This window comes from Myxine glutinosa, chromosome 9 (assembly GCF_964187855.1).
Source record: "Myxine glutinosa chromosome 9, kmMyxGlut1.1, whole genome shotgun sequence".
In the NCBI taxonomy this organism is placed as follows: domain Eukaryota; kingdom Metazoa; phylum Chordata; class Myxini; order Myxiniformes; family Myxinidae; genus Myxine; species Myxine glutinosa.
This window is the reverse complement of record NC_136269.1, coordinates 138,178,187-138,199,268: the sequence shown is the minus strand read 5'-3', so window position 1 is coordinate 138,199,268 and position 21,082 is coordinate 138,178,187. Positions and strand designations below refer to the sequence as shown.

Genomic DNA, 21,082 nt, shown 5'->3' with positions numbered 1-21,082 from the left:
TGACCTTGAGCAAAAGAGTGGGTGAAGAGAACAGAGAGAGGGAGTGAAAGAGCGGAAGAACAGGATTTTAGGACCCATGGGCTGATGCCGTCAGGTCCAGTTGCAGAATCAGTCGAGGGTTGACAGAAACTTTTCCACCTTGTCAGGAGGAAAGGACACAGAGGCAGGTTCTCCTCAATTATTTGCCTGTATTTGGCTCCATTCATTGTTCCCTTTATCTTTATAAGTCTCCCAGTCCCTGCCGCTGAAAAACATCTCCAGAACATGATGCTACCACTACCATTCTTCACAGTAAGGATGGTGTTAGATGGGTGATGAGCTATGCTCAGTTTCCGCCAGACGTAGCGCTTTGCATTCAGGCCAAAGAGTTTTCAGTTTTTGTCTCATTAGACCATGGACTCTTTTACCTCAAGCTCTCAGTGTCTTTCACGTGCTTTTTTCAAACTCCAGGTGCGCTGTCATGTGTCTTTTTCTCAGGAGTGGCTTCCGTATGGTCACTCTCCCATAAAGCCCAAATTTTGTGAAGTGCTACAGAGCTGTTGTCATTCTGGCAGGTTCTTGCATCTCAGACAAGGAACTCTGTAGTTCTGTCAGAGTGGTCATTGGGTTCTCGGTTACCTCCTTGACCAAGGTCCTTCTTTCTCGGTTGCCCAGTTTGGTCAGACAGCCAGCTCTAGGAAGTGCCTGTGTGGTTCCATATTCTTTCCATTTCCTAATGATGGCACACACTGTGCTCGGAACTTTCAACATTCTAGAAATTGTTTTATACCCTTCCCCAGATCTATGCCACCTCACAATTCTATCTCGGAGTTCTACGGACAGTTCCTTGGACTCCATGGTAGAGTTTCTGCTCTGGCATGCGCTGTCAACTGTGGGACCTCATATAGAAAGGAGTGTTTCTTTCTAAATCATGTCCATTCATTTTAATTGGCCACAGGTGGACTCCAATCAAGTTATAGAGACATCTCAAGGATGATCAAAGGAGATTGGATGCACCTGAGCTCAATTTGGATTGTCATCACAAAGGGGTTGAATACTTGACTGAAGACATTTCAGCTTTTTTTTTTTTTACTTGTAAAAATATGAAAATTAAAAATTCCACTTTGATATTATGGGTTATTATGTTTAACTTATTCCACAAACATATATATGCCCCAGACAGTATTAAATTCTCCCCCATAAACGTAACTATATATATATAGTGGGGGAGAGGACATCCATATACACTATAAGAATCCCGAGATAGTTATTTCTTAGTCCAGGTAAGGGTCGTTAGACCATTGCCCATTGTCCATCCCATCATTGCCCTTCGACCATTTACCCTTTGCCCATCTTTGTCCTTTGCCCATCTTTGTCCTTTGCCCATTTTAGCTCTTACACGAGCCTCGATCTTGTATCCCCAAAAAAAGAAAAAAGGGTTCGTTCTGGAATGGGAACGTGCATTGTGGTTAATTCGTCTATGTATTCCCGGTGTGGTGTCTCCCCATTTCCAACTATCTCTTTCTTTCAATTCCCATTCAGTTAGTTCCAACAAATCATAATCAGTTAATTCCTACCTCTTTGTGGCCTCCAACCCTTTGATTGTTCGGCTCTTTACTCTTTCATTATCAACCTACTCCAAACGCATACCAGCATCCGAATTCACAATTCACACCAATCACAGCAGAACACGGTGTGATTCTGTGCGGTGGTGAGCTGTGGTGTGCGGTGGTGAGCTGTGGTGCAAAATGGTGAGCTTTGGTGAGCGGTGGTGAGCTGTGGTGTGGGATGGAGAGCTGTGCTGAGCGGCTGTAGTGGTGGAGTGTGGCTACGGTGAGCTGTGGTGAGCTGCTGTGGAGTACCTCAGAAACAACCTTGGCGTTGTGTGGAGGCCTCGGTACAAGTGCAGTAGTACCTACTCAAAGGTTACCTGTCAGGATGAGCTGTGCTGGGTTCGGAATGAGGTGAGAGCACCGTGAGGCCACTCCTACATTAATCCTCCATCGCTATCCTCATTGCAACTCCCTCTTCCCACCTATATTATTTTCCTGATGCAGCCCCCTGTCTGGATGAAGTGAGACTGGAGTCGTCGTTCCCATACTACAAACTGCTTCTTTTGCTCTTTTATTCTTTCCTATCTTCTTCTTCTTCTTCTTCTTCTTCTTCTTCTTCTTCACGGAATGAGTGATGGTACAATGTCTTGTGTGTGTGTCGGTAAGATTGTATAAGAATACTCACTGAGAATAAGTGCTCTTTTGTACATTTTTACTTGGTTTGTTTTGCTATAAATACCTGCCTTTTGCCTTTGATTTTTTTTGGTGGATAAAGAGTTGTAAATAATGTGATTTTCACAAATGCTTTGTAATAAATAGTAATTGTGCATTTTCCAGCTGCTTCGGTCTCGTCCTTTCTTTCATTGATCCGACATGGTGTGTGTAGTGGATAGCTGGGAGCTCTGTCCCACTGTGTCGCTTCAGGAGTGGTTAGCCAGCATTCACTTATGGTTCGCTCGGCCGTAGTGGTAATAGCAGTCGTGGAAGACGGGTGAACGCTGAGGGTGCGATCCTCAGTTAGTTGGGCTACGTCGACCCCCAGGTAAACGGTGTCAGACGGGAGGCCCTGGGAGATTTCGCCATCTGATTGACATTAGTGGTTGGTTCCAGCCCGACGGGCCAAGGAGTTATCTGTGGCACGTCGGCCAGGTAGGGCTGGAGGGCAGGAGGGGTTCAAGGGATTGCCCCTCGTGGTAAACCCAGTCGAACCCCAGTCCCATAACAGTTTTTTCCCCATGAGTGGATATTTAGAAGAGTCTTTTAGTGAACAAATACTGTCCGTGTATTACATAGGGCACTTCCTCACGGTCCGAACAGATAATGAGAGTTTTCATGACAAATGGACAACACATCAGCTGCTTCATCAATGTTTTAACAAATATTTCTGGCATTGGGAAATTGGCCACATAAGGCCTTCCTCATGTTTGACCATGCTTGAAATAATGAAAGTGCCTTTTGTTGTTCTTCCACTTGCAGAAGCATGATATGCCCCCATTGCATGTCTAGCACAGCTTCCTGTGCAAAACGACCAATAATTAGGTCCTCCATTGCTAATGCATCAGCTGGTAATGAAGGCCGCGTTACAGTGATTATAGGCAAGATGAACTTCAGAATGTGGACACCTGTCTTTTGAGTCGCAAATTGGCATTTAGAGAGGCGGACGTTGAAGTCGAAGATCTTCCTGCTTTTACAATAGATTACTGGCCTGGAATTCTGTTCATGAAGATAACTTGTACACTTTGCCAAGACAGAGACTATGTTCTAGCAGCCAAGCTGAGCTGCTGCCGCTACTTCTACTCCTTACTACTACTACTATTACAACATCAAAGGCACCAGTTAATGCCACCTTCCTGTGAGGTCGGCCAGAGAACCTTTTCATTGCAAGTCTTTCACAAAATGTCTGGTCAGGCCAGTCTTTGACTGGAGATTATTTAGGCAGGAATTTGTAATTTGTTCAGGGTGCAGGCCATAACATGCCTACTCTTTACGATCTACAACGTCCACCAACGCCCAATGTTGGTAGATGGGGTCCTCTGCATTAATGTCCATCAGAAAGACGCACACATCGATACCTTGCATTAAACAACAGGACGACAGTTTATAGCTTGGTCGGGATTCGAACCCAGGTCACACAGCTCGGAAGCGAGTGTGCGCACCTCTAGCCTTCTACCAGCCCGTTGTACTGGCCAAGCCTAAGCAATGAAATCCCAGATAAATATACAGCAGAATAAAAACACTTGCACAAAAAACAAGATCACACAAGAGAAGAAAACCAAGAAGATGCATCGGATGAATAGAACTCATGGAGCTAACCACTCTAGCTGGATATACGAGGTGCCATGAACCCAACCGCAAAGCCATTAGGATAGCTGAGCTGAAAAGCACTTTGCGTGGCCAGGTTGTGGGGGTAGAGGGGGCCACAGGGGCCACAAAGACAGCTCAATGCATTAGGCACGCCTGTGCCGAGTCCAGTTTGTCAAGCCAATGTACAGTTTTCCATGGATTTCCAGACATTCATAGATGGTGCTGGGTTCCTAGGTTTCAATTCCACAAAATGTGTTTTCCCCATTGTGTGCAGTATCCTTGTTATTGTCCATGCATTTCCGAAGTTATGTTCTTTTCATGAGCATTAGCAACTGGGTGAAATAAATAAATAAATGAAAATCACCTCCACCCAGGTGGCCTAATATCAAGTAGTTCTCCAACTGGACCAGCCAGCAGGCTCGAGCACCCGCTACGAGGAGCCCACCATAGACCGTCTGCAATGACGACCACTGGTGGTAGTACAGTATTATATTATTTACTCTATCTGTGGGAATCCATTTTGTAAATCATCCCAGATAGTTTGTAAATTCACTGAAGCTATTCACACGGTCAGACTGGAGTAAGAAAATTAGAAGCCGCTGGCTTTGAGAGGACGTTGATGACAAAGATTTGTGTGTTGATGAGAAAGACACCACAGAATGAGGTGTTTTTATATTTGTGGCATATGTTGCATCGCTTGGAAACGCTGGGCACACGGATCCTGGCATCACGACCAAGCACCTGCACCAAGCGCCCCTGAATGTCAACCTCCATCATGTTTAGGTCATTTCTGCATCTCCTGATTCGGTATCATCACCTGATCCAATCAACTTGGGCTCACTTACAAAATTATTTACTATGACTACTTTACGAGAACATCGAGCACTATACAAAAGTGTGAGGGAAGAGGAGGGTGTGACAACAGAGAAGAGTGGACGCATTAGTCCTTATCAATATTTACTCCGCCCAGGCCGAGCAAAGCGATGTTGAGGCCGTTTATTCCTGATACGGACACACCCTGCAACCCATGCCTTCAGAAAACAGACTTTTGTTTGGATGAAAAAAAGAAAAAAAGAGTGAAATGAAAAAAAAATGAAAAATGAAAAAAAGTGAAATGAAAAAAAAAGAGTGAAATGAAAAAAAAATGAAAAAATATCCACTCTCATTTCCATTATCTCTTCCCCCATCCGCAGCATATTCCCCATCCGCAAAAAAATAAAATATATCGAGAACTAAAATATTATCCTGAACTTTGAATTGATAGAGTCCTTTTTCATCTCGTTTGCACAAGGATTTTCGGCGGACGTTCCACAATATGGCCACCGATGGTTGTCGACGCCTATTACTCGGACAGTATATCTACTGAACATCCGATAAATGTTGATGAACATCAATTCACAGATATTGAGAGTTATTGCCTTCAAGGATGCCGAATTGGCGTCATAATGACAATCATTGCTCAATATTTGACTTCTGTTTCCAAACACGATCCACAATCCCATCCTCATGCTAACCTTGAGAGCGCGCTGACCTTGGACACAAGAATTTATTAAATTTCCTTCTAATTTCATTCCAGCTGACTCATTCCACTGCGATTCCCGAACGTGCTTTCCATCACTGTCCATAACGCAAAAAATTCCCTTCAATTCCCCTTCAGATCCATTATCCATGATTATCGATACTTTAATGTCCAAGTCGAATCGCCATTTTTAAACCCTCTGGATATGTCCATCTCGTTTCATTTATATTGTTGTACAAGCACATACAGCAGACAAATGTTGTTGTTTTTTCATCCACTCTCTCCACTCTCCCTCATCCATGCCACCTCTTTAAAAATGGCCTCTGCTCATGCTCGGACGAGCTTTCTGATTTAAAAATACGAAGGCAAATAAAGAAGTGATTATTCCCTGGTGGGGCTGGCAGGATGGCCTCGACTATCCGTCTCTGAGCTATCTAGTCTGGGTTAGAATCCCGACCCAGCTATAAACGGTCATCCCTGTGTTTCGCAGGCCGGGTGATCCATCAATGTGTGTGTCGTCCCTCCGATGGACGTCAAACTGGGCGTCCTGGCAACCAGCATTCATTGGTGGATGTTAAAGATCTTTATGAAGAGAAGGCGAGCTATCGCCAGGAGCATGAACAAATTACAAATTTCTCTTCTAACTACTGCTGGAAAGGCAATGGCAAACCACCTAGTATAACCCTTGCTAACAAGCTGCTTCGGCAGCACCAGCACTCTGCAACAGAGTATGGTACATCAGAATCAGATCAGAGATTCCAGGGTGACGATCTACGAGCTAACCTCCCCAGAGACTTGCAACGGCCATTTTGAAAATCCATGCAACAGGCGGAGGACCCAACACCCAGGTCCAGGAAGATGGCACAACTTTCCCAAATGAGTGACCAATATTGGCGTGGGAAGGTTATCGATGCTATAATCCCATCACTCATCAACACCCAGGTCCAGGAAGATGGCACAACTTTCCCAAATGAGTGACCAATATTGGCGTGGGAAGGTTATCGATGCTATAATCCCATCACTCATCAACACCCAGGTCCAGGAAGATGGCACAACTTTCCCAAATGAGTGACCAATATTGGCGTGGGAAGGTTGTCGATGCTATAATCCCATCACTCATCAACACCCAGGTCCAGGAAGATGGCACAACTTTCTCAAATGAGTGACCAATATTGGCGTGGGAAGGTTGTCGATGCTATAATCCCATCACTCATCAACACCCAGGTCCAGGAAGATGGCACAACTTTCCCAAATGAGTGACCAATATTGGCGTGGGAAGGTTATCGATGCTATAATCCCATCACTCATCAACACCCAGGTCCAGGAAGATGGCACAACTTTCCCAAATGAGTGACCAATATTGGCGTGGGAAGGTTATCGATGCTATAATCCCATCACTCATCAACACCCAGGTCCAGGAAGATGGCACAACTTTCCCAAATGAGTGACCAATATTGGCGTGGGAAGGTTGTCGATGCTATAATCCCATCACTCATCGATTCTTGAATCTTTAGTCATCACTATATGATATAATCATTAAGTGGCCTCTCAACTGGTACAGAATCAACACCAGTTCTGCAACTCACCACTGCGGTAAACACTTTTAACTTCAAGGGTTAAAATATCAATAATTGTGTCTTTAAAGGGTTAAAATTATAGGAGTCCAAGGAGTGCAAGAGATGGCATCAGGGAGTGAGTGGGTAAAGGATGGGAAGGGAAGTTCAAAGGTGGTAAACATGGCGGTGATACACATAATGGGAGAATGTATTAAAGAAGGAGACGACAAAAATTAATGCACCTGTCAGTAGTCTTTGTCCCTCATTTACAGGTCCCAGGATCTGGATGGGTCTTGAGATCTCGCCAAACCCTTCCTGACACTCCGGGGTGGCACCCACCTGCCACGCACGCTGGCACAAGGGAAAGGTGCATGGCACAAACAACGCCCCTGGTTAGCTCAGATGTAAACCTCACATGACGATGTGACGTCACGCCAAGAACCCAGTCAGTGTGAAAATAACAAGGCAATGGGAGCTTGAGTAATAATGACCGAGTAGTTGTCGAGTTAGAAAATCAGAATCTTTATGTTTTAAAAGAAAATCTCAAAACTGTCTCAAATAGAATCAATGGTGAAGAATCACTTTTAAAATTATAAAAGCTGGATCTTCACCAAAATTTAATCGATTCTTCCTTGTCAGACACCCAACCGGTCCACCAAGTTTCGTCCAAATCCATCCACAACCTTTTGAGATATCCTGCTATGTATCGTTTTTGGCCCCATCTCCTAATGGTGAAGAATCAATTACAAAAATTCAAGTAGCTGGATCCGAATCCAGATCTTCACCAAAATATAATCATTTCGTCCTTGTCACATACACTGCATCTCTGCCAAATTTCGTCCGAATCCGTCCACAATTTTTCGAGATATCTTGTTCACAAACAAACAAACAAGAAAACGTCATGCGTAGCACGATACTTGCAAAATACGCCCTCCCCCAAAAGTTTACCATTGATACAGCAAATTGTCCATTTCATGAAGATTTAAATTTACAATCTTGATCAAAGCTCGGGTCAACAGGATGAAAATTGACGATTTTTCAGATGAAAAATGATGATTTTGGAAGGTTGACCTTGAGTTGACCTTTGACCTTTTACCTCAAAAGCAGTTAGTTTCCCTATTTAGTGACTCAATGTGCAAATGCTGTTCAATTTTCAAGTCAATCGGATGAAAATTGAGGATTTTAGAAATGTGGCCCATGTTGACCTTTTGGCCTATGTTGACCTCAAATATACTTGGTGGTTGAATCAGTCACCAGATATGCAAGTCCTCTTCAAATTTCAAGTCAATTGGATGAAAAATGAGGATTTTAGGATTTGGCCTATGTTGACCTTTTGGCCTATGTTGAGCTTTTGGCCTATGTTCACCAAAAATATAATTTGTGGTTGAATTCAGTGACCAGATATGCAAGTCCTCTTCAAATTTAAAGTCAATTGGATGAAAATTGAGGATTTTAGAAATTTGGTCTATGTTGACCTTTTGGCCTAAGTTGACTTCAAGAATACTTGGTGGTTGAATTCAGTGACCAGATATGCAAGTCCTTTTCAAATTTCAAGTCAATCAGATGAAAATTGAGGATTTTAGAAATTTGGCCTATGTTGACCTTTTGGCCTATGTTGACCTCAAGAATACTTGGTGGTTGAATTCAGTGACCAGATATGCAAGTGGTCTTCAAATTTCAAGTCAATCGGATGAAAATTGGGGATTTTAGAAATTTAGCAAAGTTGGTGACCTTTGGCCTATGTTGACCTTTTGACCTCTTGACCCCAAAAACAATAGGCTTCTGGCTTTTGACCAACTCTCCATTTGGTGAAGTTTCGTGAAGATCGGTTGAAAATTGTGACCTGTAGGCCGGTGACAAACTAACAGAGTCACAAACACAACCGACCAATATACTTGAAAAATCTTCGATTTTGCAAGTAACAAGAAGACGTCATGCGGAGCACGATACTTGCAAAATCCGCCCCCCACCCCCAAGAAAAAAAATTCCATTTCATCAAGATCGAAATTGACAATCTTGATCAAAGCTCGGGTCAACAGGAAGAAAAGTGACGATTTTTCAGATGAAAAATGATGATTTTGTAAGGTTGACCTTGAGTTGACCTTTGAGCCTTTGACCTCAAAAATAGTTAGTTTCCCTATCTAGTGACTCAATGTGCAAATCCTGTTCAATTTTCAAGTCAATTGGATGAAAATTGAGGTTTTAAAAAACTTGGCCTATGTTGACCTTTTGGCCTATGTTGACCTTTTGGCCTATGTTGAACTCAAAAATAGTTGGTGGTTGAATTCAGTGACCATATATGTAAATCCTCTTAGAATTTCAAGTCAATCAAATGAAAATTGGTGATTCTAGAAATTCGGCCTATGTTGTCCTTTTTGCCTTTTTGCCTATACCCTTCTCTCCCTGACCTAAAATATAATTTGTGGTTGAATTCAGTGACCAGATATGCAAGTCATCTTCAAATTTCAAGTCAACTGGATGAAAATTGAGGATTTTAGAAATTTGGCCTATGTTGACCTTTTGGCCTATGTTGACCTCAAAAATACTTGGTGGTTGAATTCAGTGATCAGATATGCAAGTCCTCTTCAAATTTCAAGTGAATCGGATGAAAATTGAGGATTTTAGAAATTAATCCACTTCAAATTCCAGGTCAATCAGTTGAAAATTGATGATTTTAGATATTTGGCCTATGTTGACCGATTGACCTTTTTACCTTTCAACCTCAAAAACAATTGGTGGTTGAATTCATTGACCTGATATACAAATCCACTTCAAATTCCAAGTCAATCAGTTGAAAATTGATGATTTTAGAAATTTGGACTATGTTGACCGATTGACCTTTTCACCTTTCAACCTCAAAAACAATTGGTGGTTGAATTAATTGACCTGATATACAAATCCACTTCAAATCAATCAGATGAAAATTGAGGATTTTAGAAATTTGGCAAAGTTGGTGACCTTTGGCCTATGTTGACCTTTTGTCCTTTGGACCCCAAAAACAATAGGCTTCTCAATTGGGACGACCTATACAGCTTGGTGAAGTTTCGTGACGATCGATTTAGAATTGTGACCTGTAGGCCGGTGACAAACAAACAGACAAACAGACAGACAGACAGACAGACAGACAGACAGACAGACAGACAGACAGACAGACAGACAGACAGACAGAACCACAAACGTAACCGACCAATATACTTGAAAAATCTTCGATTTTGCGAGTAACAAACAGACAGACAGGGGTGAAAACATAACCTCCATCCACCTTTAGTGGTCGAGGTAACAAGGAGCTCATGCTCTCGGTCACCCGCCTTTTTAGGTGGTATGAGGAATAGATCTGTGTAATATCAAAGCTAAATCTGTAACGGTTTTTGAAATGTCATGTACACGAGCTAAGTTACCAAGATGGTTGCCATGACAACATAATTCAGCCAATAAAGGTCGTGATCTAATCACGTTGAGATAATGTCTTGAGGTGACGAAGAATAGATATCTGCATTAAGAAAGCTATGATCTTCCCCAAAATCGAACGAATTTGTCCTTGTCACACACCCAACCTATCCACCAAGTTTTGTCCAAAACCATCCATAACTCTTTGAGACATGGTGCTCACAGAGGGGCATCAGACAAACAAGAAATATGTCGACGTTATTTGCAAAATCCCGAAAAATAAGTTGTTGACCTTTGGCCTATGTTGACCTCAATAATAATTGGTGGTTGAATTCAGTGATCCGATATGCAAATCATCTTCAAATTTCAAGTCAATCAGATGAAAATTGAAGATTTTAGAAAAATTAATTTAAGTTGTTGACCTTTGGTCTATGTTGACCTTTTGACATATGTTGACCTAAAATTATTGGTGTTTGAATCCAATGATCAAATATGCAAATCATCTTCATATTTCAAGTCAATCAGATGAAAATTGATGATTTTAGAAATTTGGCATATGTTGACCTATTGACCTTTTTACCTTTCAACCTCAGAAACAATTGGTGGTTGAATTCAAAGACCTGATATGCAAATCCACTTAGAAATTCCATGTCAATCAGATGAAAATTGAGGATTTTAGAAATTTGACAAAGTTGTTGGCATTTGACCTATATTTTTTTTTTTTTTTTTTTTATTTTTTTTTTTTTTTGTATACAAGATCGAGGCTCGTGAAAGAGCGAACATTAATTACACAGAAAGACAAACCGACACATAAAACATATAACATAGGGAGCGGTAGACAAGATGGGGAGAGAGGGGGAAGGACACAAACACAACATTTGAGAGCAGGGACCGAGAGACATGGAGACATCGAGAGATCTGAGAGAGGGCGAGGGCTTTGGGGGGGGGGGGCGTGGGAAGGGGGCAGTGGGAGAGGTATAAAACATATGGACACTGCCAGGACTTCCAGGAAAGAAGTTGGAATTTCAAACAAGGTGGATCAGGGGTGAATTAGCGGGGGTAGAAAAGATCAAGGTTTTGGATGGGGGAAGATAAGAGATGGTGGTGAACAGCTGTTTTAAAGACCTGGAGGGAGGAGTGGGATTGAAGGGAGTGAGGGAGTTTGTTCCAGAGGCGGGAGAAAAGAGGAATGAAAGAGTGAAGGTGAGCGGAGAGCCGAGATTTCGGCAGTTTAACCATCAGAGGGTTGCTGGCAGATCTTGTGCGACCTGTAGGAATATTTGGGGGACAGAGCACAGAGAGAGCTGGGGGTGCAAGGCCGGAGAGGAGTCGGTAGAAGACAGAAAGACCACCTACCTGCCTGCGGTGAGTGAGTGAAAGGCCCTCAGAGATAGCTTCATCGCGGGAGATTCCAATAATTCTGAAAGCTTTGGTTTCAACAGCGTGAAGCCGAGCTAGGTGTGAGGCAGGAGCACCGGCCCATAGGGGAGAACAGTATTCCATTGAGCTGCGGATGAAAGCCTTGTATGTGGTGAGGAGCTCAGGTGTGCCGAGGAAGGACTTCGCACGACGGAGGATGCCCAGTCGGCGACTGGCTTTGGAGGCCAGCTTGGAAATGTGGTTTTCCCAAGAAAGATCATGGCAGATAGTGAGACCCAAAATCTTGAGCGACAGAACTTCTTGGAGAGGATTGTTGAGAAAGTAGATGGGAGGGTTGTCCAGTCGATCTTTTCGGAGAGACATAGTAAGAGTGTGAGATTTGTCAGGATTGAAAGACATGTTCCACTTGTTTGACCAGTCTGTGATTTTGTCCAGGTCTTCAGAGAGTGAGGAGGCAGCAGACTGCCGATCTGAGGGAAGAGGAATGGAGCGGCAGAGAGTGGAGTCATCAGCAAAGAGATAGAGAGGATTTTCGAGAGAGTCAGAGAGATCATTGATGAAGACCAGAAAAAGCACGGGGCCCAGAACACTGCCTTGGGGAACTCCAGCCTGAACAGGAAGAGGAGATGAGAGAAACCCATTCAGGGCCACACGTTGACGACGACTAGAGAGGAAGTCCGCCAGCCATGCGTGGAGATTTCCATGGATACCAAAGGAGGAGAGTTTGGTGAGCAGAGCGGGGTGCCAGACCGTGTCGAAGGCACGTGATATGTCGAGGGAGACAGCTCTAATTTCCTGTTTGGCATTGAGGACCTCCATCCATTGTTGAGACAGCAGAAGCAGCATGTCCAGAGTAGAGTGACCTGGTCTGAAACCAAATTGATGATCAGAGATCAAGCCATTGGAGAAGAGGAAAGATTTCATATCAGAAGCAATGATGGATTCCATGACTTTGCTGATAATTGGGAGAAGGCTGATTGGTCTGTAGTTGCTAGGATCTGTTTTTGCACCTTTTTTGTGCAAAGCGGTGATGTTGGCTGATTTCCAAGCAGATGGCAGTTGACCTTGAGCAAAAGAGAGGGTGAAGAGAACAGAGAGAGGGTGAGATAGAGCAGCAGAGCAGGATTTTAGGACCCGTGGGCTGATGCCGTCGGGTCCAGTTGCAGAATCAGAGTCGAGGGTTGACAGAAACTTTTCCACCTTGTCAGGAGGAAAGGACACGGAGTCCAGGAGCAGCAGGGTACGACTGGGTATGGTGGGTACCGAGAGGGATGGGTTTGGGACACAAGATTTAGAGGCAAACACAGAGTTGAGGCATTCAGCTTTTTCACGTGCGGAGTCAGCTGTGTAGCCGTTTGAGGTAAGGGAGGGGATGGAGGGGGAACAAACACCAGAAACGGATTTGACCAGACGCCACCAGGATTTGGAAGAGGGAGACAGATAAGAGAGTTCGGTCTTGAGAACGGAGAGATATTGTTTCCTGGCTCTCCTGAGGGTGGACACACACTTGTTTCGGGCTTTGTGAAAGGAAATGAGATTTCCTTCCGTTGGATTTGCTTTCCAGGAGACGAAGGCAAGTTGTTTCTGGGCAACAGCCTCACCACAAGATTCCGTGTACCATGGACGGGAGGAAGGGTATGACAACTGAAGACGAGATGGGATAAATCTGTGCATGAGAGAGAGCAATTTACTTTGGAAGAATTCCCAGGATGAGTTGATGTCAGAGGTGGTAGAGATGGGAGACCAGTCCAGATGATTGATGGCTGCTTGAAGACCGTGCCAGTTGGCCTGAGTGAAATGCCAGACTCGTCTACGCTGAGCAGGCTCCCTGAGGATGGTCAGAGAGATGTCCACTTTAACAAGGACATGATCAGATGATCCGATCGGAGCAGAAGAAGAGCAGCAGACATTTTCAGGGAAGTTAGTCATAACCAAGTCCAGAAGAGAAGATGTTCCGTTGACTGAGATCCGGGTCGGGAAATTGACAGATTGTGTCAGTCCCAGTGAGTCGCAGAAGTCCTTTGCTGAGGAGCCATGGCTGGTGAGAGAGGTACCCACACCCAGCCAACTGGCATGATGACAGTTGAAATCACCACGTATGAGGAAGAGAGAGTTGGGATGAGTAGATAGAAGTTGGTCCATATCATCAGACAGCGAGATGTAGATGGAGTCATCACTGTTTGGTGGACGGTACAACACACATATGAACAAGAGGTGGGAGCGAAGGGGAAGCCGTAGCCAGAGGTATTCCTGGGGGTGAGGTGGAGAGAGTGCAGTGCAGGGCGAGTGAGGAAGAGAGTTTTTGATAAAGATAGCAACCCCGCCTCCAGGACGAGGCTCAGGTCTATCATACCGGAGGAGGGAGTAGCCCGGGAGAGATACTATGGAATCAGAGACATCATAAAGGAGGAAAGTTTCTGTTAAGCAGATCACGTCTGGTTTGACAGAAGCAACCTGTATGGAGAGATCAGTTAAGTTTGAACGAAGGCCCCGGATGTTTGACGTCCATACCGTTAATGAAGAGGAAGGGGGAGCATCAGATACAGAACAGGGGGGAGGAGGGGTAGGGTAGGATGTGGAAGAGGTGGAAGAGGTAGGGAGAGCTGTTGAAGGTGTGTCAGAGATTTCAGAATAGCTCGGAGAAAGGGAAGGATGGGGCGGACAAAAGGTTTGATGGTGATTGGGTGAGCCACAATGAGGTGTTATTTGAGGAGGGGGAAGAGCGAGGCAGAAGGTTGGGGGAGATGGAGGTGAGAGTTTGAAGGGGGAAGAAGCGGGGAGGATGCTTTGAGGAGGGGGAGTGAGAGGGGGGAAATTGAGAAGCAATGAGGGTGGGGAGATTTGAAGGGGAGGGGTGAGGGGGGAGTTTGGGAGGGAAGGGACAAGGGGAGGGATTTGAAAGGGATGGGATATGGGGGAGATTTGGAGGGGAGGGGTGAGGCAGGAGTCTAGGAGGGGAGGGGCGAGGGGGCGTCTTGGCGGGGAGGGGTGAGGGGGTATCAATAGGTTGACCTATGTTGACCTATGTTGACCTTTTGACCTCAAAATCAATAGGTTTCTTCCTTATGACCTACCCTGCGGTTTGGTAAAGTTTTGTAGATATAGGTTTAAAATTGTAACCTGTAGGCGATTGACATACAAACAGACAGACAAACAGAGAACAACACACATGACCAACCAATATAATTGAAAAATCTTCGACTTTCGCAAGTAACAAACAGGTGTGAAAAATAACCTGCGTCCACCTTCGATGATGGAGGTATATTTGATCGAGTTTAGCGAATCTTACTATAATTCACTAAATGTCCGTCTGTCCCAATAGTCCCAAAACGGCTGAACCGATCGCAACGACATTTTGGGTGGGTAATCCTGGGACCCCCTGGAGTAAAATATTGTAACGGTTTTTAGAACCTTCACTAGTAAATTTTAGTAAATGTATCCCTTATAAATGTCCCCCTGTAAATACCCCCAACAATTGGCTTGGTAAAGATCGCACTGTAGCGGTTACCGCTGGATGCACACAATCGCCTTGCACCGGCCAGAACACGGCCAGACGCGCCTCTCCCGGGCATGCCCGGACTCACTGTTCCCGGGCACGCCCGAACCTCCCGGGCACGCCCGGTCTCGTCTTTCCCGGGCATGCCCGCTCTCGCCTTTCCAGGGCTCGCCCAGAGCGTCCGGGCATGCCCGCTATCGCCTTTTCAGGGCTCGCCCAGAGCGTCCGGGCATGCCCGCTATCGCCTTTCCAGGGCTCGCCCAGAGCGTCCGGGCATGCCCGCTATCGCCTTTCCAGGGCTCGCCCAGAGCGTCCGGGCATGCCCGCTATCGCCTTTCCAGGGCTCGCCCAGAGCGCCCGGGCACGCCCAGCCTCGACTTGCCAGGCCGCAGCCAAACACGCCCGGGCAGGTCCAGACTCGCCTTTCCAAGGCTCGCCCTTGACACCCGGGCATGCCCGGTATAGCTTTTGCCGGGCAAACTTCCCGACATAAATGTGTATATATATTGCTGCCCGATAAACGGGCTTGTCAGAATACCTGAGCTGTTTTGTTTCAATAAAGCAACTCGGACGAATTCCGTCTTTGGTCGCGTCAATTCTTTTGACTCGCGTTGGAGCGCAGTTCCTTCATTGGTGACCTACCGACATGGATACGGCAGTGACGCTTAAGCTGCCTACCTTCTGGGAGGCTCACGCTGCTGTTTGGTTCGCTCAGGCGGACTCTCAGTTCGCCCTGCGAGGCATCACCGCGGACGACATCCGCTTCCACCATGTTGTGGCGGCGCTCGGTTCCGCCACCGCAGCCCGCGCCTTGAGCCTCCTCGAGCACCCGCCGGCTGCTGACAAATACGACGCGCTGAAGACACTCCTCCTCGATGCTTTCGCCCTCTCACCGGCAGCACGCGCACAGCACCTGCTCGCTCTGCCCGAGCTCGGCGACACGCGCCCGTCAGAGCGCATGGACTATATGCTCTCGTTGCTCGGTGAGCACTCTCCGGATTTTCTGTTCCGCGAGCTGTTCCTTCGCCAGCTGCCTCACCCGGTACGCCTCGCCCTGGCTGGCACGTTGATCACGGATTCCCGCGCCCTCGCCAGGGAAGCCGATAAGATCTCCTCGGCGGGCCAGCACATCGGCGCGGTTACCTGGAGCCCGCCGCCGTCCGAGGCGACGCCCACGACGCCCGAGCGCCCTGCGCGGTTGGAGGCCGAACTGCCGGTGCAACTGGCGGCCGCCACGCCGCACCGCCCGCTTCCGACACGACGGCCGGGGCCTCCACCTGACCGTGCATGGTGTTATTACCACGCCAGGTTCGGACACAAGGCTCGGACGTGCCGGCCCCCGTGCACTTTCGGCAGGTCGGGAAACGGCCGGGCCGGCGTTCATTCCCAGCCATGAGCGCCGGCCACTTGGGCAACTTGCTGTTTATTCGGGACAAAGCGTCTGGGCGGCGTTTCCTGTGTGACACCGGCGCCCAACTGAGCGTCATACCCGCCTCCGAGCAGGACAGGCGGGACGCCGTTTGCGGCCCCTCTTTGGTCGCTGCTAATGGCTCGGCCATACGCACTTTCGGCCCACGCGTCGTCACCCTCTGCTTCGGCAGCCAGCGTTTTCAATGGACTTTTGTGACCGCCTGCGTCCCCATGGCTTTGCTGGGCGCCGACTTCCTCTGCGCGCACGGGCTGCTGGTCGACGTCAAACGTCGTCGCCTTGTCAACGCCGAGACCTTCAGCTCCCTGGCGTGCACGATGAGCAGCTCCGCGCCGACCGAACTGGCGTGCGCCCTCCCGCCAGCGAACGAGTTCGCTCGCCTGCTCGCGGAATTCCCGGCCCTCACGCGGCCGACGTTTTCGGCCGTCGCGGTGCGGCACGGATCGAGCACCACATACCCACTACGGGCCCACCGGTCTACGCCAGGGCCCGCCGCCTCGACCCGGCCAAGCTCGCCGTGGCGAAGGCCAAGTTCGACGCGTTGGAGCACCTCGGCATCGTGCGGCGCTCCGATAGCGCGTGGGCCTCGCCACTGCACATCGTGCCAAAGCCGGGGGGTGGATGGCGCCCATGTGGTGAATACCGCCATCTCAACGACGCTACCACCCCCGACAGGTACCCCGATCCCGCATATTCAGGACTTTTCCGCCCGTTTGGCGGGACGGGTCATCTTTTCGAAAATTGACCTGATACGGGGCTACCACCAGGTACCTGTCCGGGCGGCCGACGTCCCGAAGACGGCCGTCATCACGCCGTTCGGCCTGTTCGAATTTTTGCGGATGCCCGTTTGGCCTCAAGAACGCGGCCCAGGCGTTCCAGCGCTTGATGGACGGCGTGCTGCGCGACCTGCCGTTTCTTTTCGTCTATCTGGACGATATCCTCGTCGCCAGCACGTCCCCGCGCCGAGCACCTCCTCCACCTCCGAACACTGTTCGGTTCGCCTCAGCGAGCACGGCTTAATTGTCAACCCGGTCAAATGCCACTTCGGCGTGACGACCGTTGACTTTTTGGGCCACCGCATCACCAAGACCGGGCCGTGCCGCTGCCGACCAAGGTTGAGGCCATCACCACGTTCCCCCGCGTCCCCGTTCCATCAAGGCCCTCCAAGAGTTCCCTCGGCATGGTGAATTTTTATCACCGATTCGTGCCGCGGCTGCTCAGCTCATGCGGCCCCTTTAAGAGGCCCTCCGGGGCAAGCCGGCCAAGCATGACATTGTTTGGTCCGTGGCCATGGACGCGGCCTTCGCCAGCGCCAAACGGGCCCTCGCCGACGCAACGCTGCTGGCTCACCCGGTGCTCAACGCGCCCATTGCCCTCACTACGGACGCCTCCAACTACGCGGTGGGCGCCGTCCATGAGCAATGGGTGGACGGGGTTTGGCAGCCACTCGCTTTTTTCAGCCGGCAACTCCGGCCGAACGAGTTAAACTACAGCACGTTCGACCGCGAGCTGCTCGGGCTATTCCTGGCCGTTCGCCATTTCCGACACCTCCTGGAGGGCCGCCCGTTCACGGCTTTCGTCGACCACAAGCCGTTGGTCTACGCAATGGCTAAGGTCATGGAGCCGTGGTCGGCCCGCCAGCAGCGCCACCTCTCCGCCGTGTCGGAGTTCACCACGGACATCCGGCACGTCGCCAGCAAAGACAACGCCGTGGCCGACTGTCTTTCTCGGGCCAGCGCGAACGCGGTCCACCTCGGCGTGGACTTCGCGCTCATGGCGGCCGACCAGACCACCGACGCCTCGGTGCAGGCACTCCGTGCGGCGGACACGGGCCTCCGCCTGGCCGACATTCCCTTCGCGGGCACCGTCCTGCTCTGCGACGTCTCCCAGGGCCAGCCTCGCCCCATCGTGCCCGTTTCCTGGCAGTGCCGCATCTTCGCCTCCATCCACGGCCTTTCTCACCCGGGCCGGAAAGCTTCTCAGAAGCTGGTGTCGGCACGTTTCGTCTGGCACGGCCTTCGACGAAACATCCGCGACTGGGCCAACGCCTGCACGGCCTGCCAGCGGGTCAAGGTCCACCGCCACACCCAGGCCCCGCTGGCACCTTTCGCCGTGCCTGAACGGCGTTTTGACCACGTCCACGTGGACCTGGTGGGTCCCCTGCCCCCCTCGCGGGGGTTCACCCACCTGCTCACCATGGTGGACAGGACCACCAGGTGGCCGGAGGCTGTGCCCCTCGCCTCCACCACCACCGCCGACGTGGCGCAAGCGTTCATCGCCACCTGGGTCGCGCGCTTCGGCGCACCAGCGGACATCTCGTCCGACCGCGGCCCACAGTTCACGTCTGAGCTTTGGGGCGGGGTCGCCCTTTCGTTGGGGGTCACGCTGCACCGCACCACGGCCTACCACCCCCAAGCCAACGGGTTGTGCGAGCGGTTTCACCGCTCCATGAAGGCGGCACTCATGGCCGGCCTTCAGGACGACGGTTGGGCCGACCGGCTGCCGTGGGTCCTTTTGGGCCTTCGCACGGCCCCCAAGGAAGACCTCCAGGCGTCCGCCGCCAAGCTCGTCTACGGCCAGCCGCTCCGCGTCCCGGGCAAATTCGTGCCCGACGCTACCAGTCCCTGGTCCGCCGCTCGCCAGCGCTCGGACATCCAGGAGGCCGCCCGACGATTTGCCCCCGTGCCGACGTCCCGCCACGGTGGCCCCCAGTCCTACGTCCCCCCGGCGCTTCGCACAGCGGAGTACGTCTTTGTGCGTCATGACGCGCACCGGGGGCCACTCCGGCCGTCGTACGACGGGCCCTTCCGGGTCCTGCGACGGGGCGAAAAGTCTTTCATCGTCGACTTCGGCGGCCGGCCGGACCGGATTTCTGTGGACCGCCTCAAACCGGCGCACATGGACGTCGACCGACCACCACGGTTGGCCCTTCCTCTGCGGCGAGGCCGCGCCCCGTCCACAGTTCCCCCCGCTCGACCACCCACCACCACATCGGACCCCTCCACACGACCCTCCAGGGGTCGCTTCGGCCGGGTCATCCGGACCCCCCTTAAATTGACCCTGCCGGTGCAGGTCGATTCTGGAGGGGCGTGTGTAGCGGTTACCGCTGGATGCACACAATCGCCTTGCACCGGCCAGAACACGGCCAGACGCGCCTCTCCCGGGAATGCCCGGACTCACTGTTCCCGGGCACGCCCGAACCTCCCGGGCACGCCCGGTCTCGTCTTTCCCGGGCATGCCCGCTCTCGCCTTTCCAGGGCTCGCCCAGAGCGTCCGGGCATGCCCGCTATCGCCTTTTCAGGGCTCGCCCAGAGCGTCCGGGCATGCCCGCTATCGCCTTTCCAGGGCTCGCCCAGAGCGTCCGGGCATGCCCGCTATCGCCTTTCCAGGGCTCGCCCAGAGCGTCCGGGCATGCCCGCTATCGCCTTTCCAGGGCTCGCCCAGAGCGCCCGGGCACGCCCAGCCTCGACTTGCCAGGCCGCAGCCAAACACGCCCGGGCAGGTCCAGACTCGCCTTTCCAAGGCTCGCCCTTGACACCCGGGCATGCCCGGTATAGCTTTTGCCGGGCAAACTTCCCGACATAAATGTGTATATATATTGCTGCCCGATAAACGGGCTTGTCAGAATACCTGAGCTGTTTTGTTTCAATAAAGCAACTCGGACGAATTCCGTCTTTGGTCGCGTCAATTCTTTTGACTCGCGTTGGAGCGCAGTTCCTTCAGCACCCTAGATAGTCCATGTACCACACGTAGCGAACCATAGGACCTCTCCGTAGTTATTTCATTATTATGTGTTTCAGTTAAGGACCTGTTCCCAATAATTGAATCTGCGTTGCATTAATCAAATAAGAGTAGGCCCAAAATTCCCTTCAAAAGCGGTGCGTGTGGTTTGCTAACTCCCCACCAGCCGCCATTGCCCATGCGGTCAGGCCGAGAGGGAAGGGGGAGGAGCCGCCAGAACAAGGTGTGGCAAGTCGGCTCGTCATCGGAGGTGGAGTCAGCAAGCCCTTACCGGCCAACCAGCACCGCGGTGAGCCAACCGATAGGCGTGCCCTCGGAGCCCGCGGCTTGATACGGCCACGAGCTATAAAGGCGGGGGCGGGGGACTGCTTAGGGAGATGAGTGATCCAGCCGAACCGAGAAGAGAGAGAGAGACGTGCGGGTGCTGGCATTGCGGCAATAGCCCGAGACCCTCTAGGGCCCTATTGTCACCGGCTGTTGAGACGCGAAGCTGCCGGCCGCTGTTCGCCTCGAGCCCGGAGCGTGAACCTGGAGTGAACCTCAACGCTTACCGCTGCCTGGACCCTTCTCTCCCTGGCGCATCCTTACCATCGGCCTGGACCATTCGCTCCCTGGCGCATCCCTACCATTGCCATTCTCCCTGTCGTGTAAGTCTGTTCGTGTTGTCCTGGGGTTTAATATAAGACTGTTTAAGGCTGCCCTATGTATCTTCTTCTTCTTCGTCCTGTATATTACTTT

General features: G+C 50.0%; 1 protein-coding gene across 1 annotated transcript in view; it reads right to left on the bottom strand.

Annotated features, from left to right (window-relative positions):
- LOC137414361 (cadherin-13-like) overlaps positions 1–21,082 on the bottom strand; it is a 98,622-nt gene that overhangs the window by 56,937 nt on the left and 20,603 nt on the right. The window contains exon 2 of the mRNA XM_068099872.2: positions 7,154–7,262. Within this exon, the coding sequence (XP_067955973.2) occupies positions 7,154–7,262 (109 nt within the window). The remainder of the gene's footprint in view (positions 1–7,153; positions 7,263–21,082) is intronic.